At 60.3% G+C, this 4,871-nt stretch overlaps 1 protein-coding gene across 5 annotated transcripts in view; it reads left to right on the top strand.

Annotated features, from left to right (window-relative positions):
• Positions 1–4,871, top strand: part of MROH1 (maestro heat like repeat family member 1) — a gene marked incomplete at its 3' end in the record, with an annotated part of 83,574 nt that overhangs the window by 18,897 nt on the left and 59,806 nt on the right. For all 5 annotated transcript variants that reach the window (XM_027765952.1, XM_027765951.1, XM_014593242.1 and 2 more), the window contains 3 exon segments: positions 2,413–2,544; positions 3,020–3,182; positions 3,306–3,404. In XM_027765952.1, coding sequence (XP_027621753.1) covers positions 2,413–2,544; positions 3,020–3,182; positions 3,306–3,404 — 394 coding nt within the window.

Here is a 4,871-nt window from a genome sequence, read left to right on the forward strand (position 1 = left end):
GCAGCTACTGGGGCCAGCAGGGGGCATGGTGGCTAAGCTGCTGGACTACCACATGGTCAACTGCAGTTTGAGTCCTGAACCTGGTGGCATGAAACTTAGGCCAGACGTGCATGCCCAAGAGTCCAGGAGAATGGAGAAGGGGTTGCGGTATGTCCATTCCTGGGGATGGGGAAGGATTTCTCACTCCCTTTCACTGTCTCTGTCTCTCTGGTAAGTGCATGTACCCTATAGCAAAGACCTTATGAAGGGGGGGGGCTGGCAGGTGCACAGTGGTGAAAGCAGCTGGACCCCTACATGGGTGGCCACGATTCAAGTCCGAGACCTGGCAGCTTGCTTTCTCATTTTCCTTCTCTCTCTATCTCTCTCTGGTCAACTTCAAAAATAAATAAATAAATAAATAAATAAATAAATAAATAATGACAATGAATAAAATAAAGGAAAAGAAAAAGAAGAGCAGCTACAAACAAGCCTGCCAGCAGGGTGTTTTCATTTTCCCCCTGTTGGTTTTCGTTTAAAGGGCTCGTTACGGTGTTTGCTTTCCACAGAGAGGCCTTCCTACAAGGATGTCCCTGGTGGGGCTTTGAATATGAGGCGTCTGCAGCCCTAAGCACAGCTTACCGGTCCTAGCCCTCTGGGGCCTGCAACCACTGCTCAGAACAGACCCTACGACTCCTGCCAGGGAGTGCTGCTTTTTCTTGGGCTTCCTGGCCCCGCAGTGACCGTGCTCTGAGCAGCAGGTGCCAGGACTGAGCGGCTGAGGGAGGGTACAGCCTGGGAGCCCCATCTCTCCCTGTCTTCCTGTAGAGAGGCCGAGGCTCTCCATGCCCACCCTCAGGACAGAGGCAATGGCGTCTAAGAATGACCTGCAGTGCACCTTGATACCATCTCCACACCAGGAGCAAAGATGGAGCTGCTGGTCTGGGACACTGCTTTCTCAGAGCTGCCCCTCTTGGCTTGGTGACACTTGTGTGACGTGGAGTCACGTCAGTTCACGTTACTGTCCCATCCCCTCTTCAGAGACTGAGTGCAACTCCCAGCTGCTTGGGGCTCTGCCCCCCCCTTCCCACCACTCCAGCACACCTCAGGAGGCAGCGGGGGGCTTCTAAGCGTGCCATCCCACACTGGGAAGTGTGTCAGGTGACGAGGGTCACAAGTAACCACTTACTATCTAATTTGGGTACAAATAAGAGGCCTGCAGAGGCCGTAAGGGGCAGGCAAGGCCAGGCCCCTGTGCCTTCACACTCCTGGCCTGGACTTGCCCTGCCATCCTGGAGGCCCTCACCCAGGCACTGGCATGCAGGGGCAGGTCACCTAGTGCTGCAGAGGAAAAGTCCAGCTGAAGCCCTTCCTGGGGCAACCACGGTGCCCACGGGGGAGGCCTGTGGTCTGTGAGGCTGTTCTCAGGACCCACACCCACGCCTACTCACGAGCTACCCGTGAGCAGGCACACCTGCCGCTGCCGGGCCTGGGCCTCCCGGGAGGAGGGTGTAGGCTCGGCGCTGGTGTGCGGCGTGTGATCAGCACCGCCCAACGCTGTGCGCTGGCCGGGGCCTCCTGGGAGGAGGGTGCAGGTGCGTTGTGTGGTTAGCACCGCCTGACGCTGTGCGCTGGCCAGGGCCTGCGTCAGGTGCCCAGGAGTGACCATCACCTGAATAGTTGCTGAACAAAATAAAGACCTGTGCCATTTCCATGTCGACTTGCCCGCCTCTTTTCCCAATGGGTCTGCTGTGCTGGGGCCTCCTCTAGGGCTGAGCTGATGCACAACCTGCAGGTGGTCGCCAAGTGGGTGTCAGTGAGGAGGGCATGGGCCAGCAGTACCCATGGGACCCTGGCTTGTCCTGCATCCCTCCCTCCCAGCACCCGGTGTATCACTACGGAGGTAGTGCAGGCCCGTGGCAGCTGCCCAGGGGCCTGGCAATGCTGCTCAGCTGTACCCCCTTGCTGGCCCAGCTTTCCAGAGTTCTGCGTGAACCACCTGCTTGCTCTCCATGGAAGGGAGGATGGGAGCAGGTGGCAAGAAAACTGGAGACTGGCCTCAGGAGGTGTGGGGGTGTAGGTAGCCAGGGTTCCACTTGTAGTCTCAGGAGACACAGGTGGTTGGGAGCTGCTGGTGGAGGACTGTGGAGGCCAGTGCTGCCCTGGCCACACACAGAGTGACAACAAGGTCACTTAGTTGAAAGCAGGAAGGCGGCTTGTCCTAGGACACGGAGGGGCCGGGAGCTGCACTGGGGAGGGTCGACCTGCTTGTCTGCCGGCGGCTTGTCCTGCACGGAAGCAGTTCCTGGTGCTCCCCACGTGGTGTGGGAGGTGCCTAGAGACCTGGGGCATGAAGAGTGATCAGTGTGTCCCTCCGGGGGCGGGTGGGTGCCCTGCTCAGCCCTCTCTTTGACTGCCTTGCGATTCTCCACTCAGTTGGCGCCTCCATACCGAGCCATGGTTCTCAGGGCCATGGAGAAGGTCCTAAGCAACCACGCCAGCGAGCTGGACAAGGACACAGCCAGCAGCGTCATCCTCCTGGCCTCCAGCGAGATGACGAGGACAAAGGTAGGTGGCCCTCTGTTCTCGTAGGTGGGCCTGGCCCAGGGCTGTGGCCTTCCCAGGGGCTCTTCTGCCCAAGTGTCTGGAATACAATCTGCATCTAGGTCTTTTAGGGCTGGCAGAGTCCCCTTGTCCTATGACCACCCTCCTGGGGCAGGAGATGGCCACCCGTAATTTCAGGGGCGGAAGGTGAAGCAGAGAGCTGGGCCTCGGCTGTCAGTGAAGGCGGGGCACCACTGCCGGCACAGTTGGACCAAGGGCACATCCAGGGTTGGCATTGCCACTCAGGGCCGCTGTCTGGGTACTAGCCACCTGCCCCTCCCCCCAACCTGTGCATCTCTGGTGGCTGTAGGGGCTCCTGGGGGCCGTGTGTGCAGCCCCTCTGACCTGCACGTAGTGGGCAAGTGCTGTTGTTGCTGCTGCTGGGACTGGGGCCTGGTGACTGGGAGGCCGCGGCCACCCACTCCTGGTTTGGGCACAGGACTTGGCGTGTGACTGGCAGCAGGCGGCAAGTGGCGTCCTGGTGGCTGTGGGGACACGCTTCATCAACAGGGTGATGGAGGAGCTGCTGGGCAAGCTCCAGCCCGGGGTCCTGCCACACTGCTCTGTCGTACGGACCTTCGCCAGCCTCGCTGCAGACAACGGTAGGTGAGGGCCAGCCTGGCTCCCTTCCTCGCCTCGCCTCGCCTCTGCTGCTAGAGCTGCAGGGTGAGCTGGGCCGGGGCAGGCCGGTAGTCCTGGAGCTGACTGCTGGTGCCCTCTTGCAGCCTTTGGCATGGTGCCCTTCCTGCCGTCCATCCTGAGCACCCTGCTGCCCGTGCTGCCGCAGGTCAAGCACGACGCTGTGAGGGCGGTGTACTGCTATGGTAAGACGGCGGCGCCTGTGTCTCAGGGCTGCAGGCGGGTCCCCCAGCACATGCAGGAAGGGCCCCGGGGGCTGCCGTCTGCTGCTGGGGATCCCTACCATCACACTGGCCCAGGAGGCCTGGACGGCCCAGGACAGGAAGCGCTGCACCCCCCACAATGAGCTGGAAGAGTGGCGGGCATCCCCGCCTCCCACCTTCTTGCAGGGCCCATTGCTGGAGGCCTGTTTGTGGCCTCTGCTTGGCAAGGGACTCCGTGTGTCCTGGGCCTGCATCTTGATGTGTCCCCTGGGGACCTGTGGTAGGTGTGGCTGTTGGAAACCAGGGCCATTACTGCTGGGAAGGAGTTTGCTCTGCAGACACTGGCAGGGCACCTTTAGCCAGGCCCTCACAGCCCCTAGGCTCGGTCTCCTCGTGTCCTAGCATCTGTGCCAGGAGGACTGCTGATGCCGCTGCCTGAGAGGGAGGGCGGAGACAGGCTGGGGTGAGTCTAGTCCCTGGAAGGCTGGGACTCTTGGGTCTCAGGTTAGTCCTCAGCCCTCCTCGACAGAGGTCTATTAAGAGGTTCTTTGCCTGGGACCAGCAGTTGGCATAATGGCTATGTCGCTGGACTCCCACGTAGCTGACCACGATCCCGGACCTGGTGGCTTAAACTCACACTAGGCACGTGTGCGTGCGTGTCCCAGATCCCGAGAGGAGAATGGAGGAGAAGGGATTTCAGTGTGGCCATCCCCCCTGAGGGGTGATTTCTCGCTTTCTGTCTCTCTGTTTCTCTCTGTCTCTCTGGCGAGCTCATGCACCCTATAGTGAAAACCTCTCCCCAAAAAAAAGAGGTTCCTTGCCAGAATCTCGAAAGGAGAGTAGTGGCCACGCCCCCTGGGGGTCATTCCTCACTGCCTGCCTTTCTGTGGCTCTGAGAAGCACACGCGCCCTATAGCAAAACTCCAAAAAAATGTTTTAAAAAGGACCCTGATCTCTCCCAGGTGCGAGTATGAGGGTCTGTGGACGTGGCCTGGCTAGGACTATCTAGCTTGAGCTTGGCCCTGGGCCTGATTTGAAGCTTTGGGCCCAAGCCCACGCTGCCCATGGTGGCTTTGGGCCCGAGGTCTAGCTGCACTCGGACCCAGTCTGGGGGCAGGGGTTGTTCTAGCGACTGCCTCCCCTGCACTCCTGTCTGCCCTTCCTCTTCTGTGCCTTTATCTCGAGGGCTTCCTCTGCAGCCCACTGCCCACTGTGGTCTTGGCCCTTCCCTGGCTTGGCCTGATTTTGTAAAGAAAAACGGGTTTGGGGCAGCCCCCCAGCCGGGAGTGAGAGCAGGACCTGGAAGTGGCGGGTGTGGACCTGGGGAGCAGTGGCTGCTGCTGTGCGCAGGGCAGTGGGCGCCCCCTTTACCACAGTGACACTCTTCACAGGTGAGGCAGGGGCGGTACCCGACAGGATGGCATCTCTGTTGGGGGCACGTGGTGCCTC

The sequence above is a fragment of the Tupaia chinensis genome, unplaced genomic scaffold (assembly GCF_000334495.1).
Source record: "Tupaia chinensis unplaced genomic scaffold, TupChi_1.0 Scaffold140061_1, whole genome shotgun sequence".
NCBI classification, from domain to species: domain Eukaryota; kingdom Metazoa; phylum Chordata; class Mammalia; order Scandentia; family Tupaiidae; genus Tupaia; species Tupaia belangeri.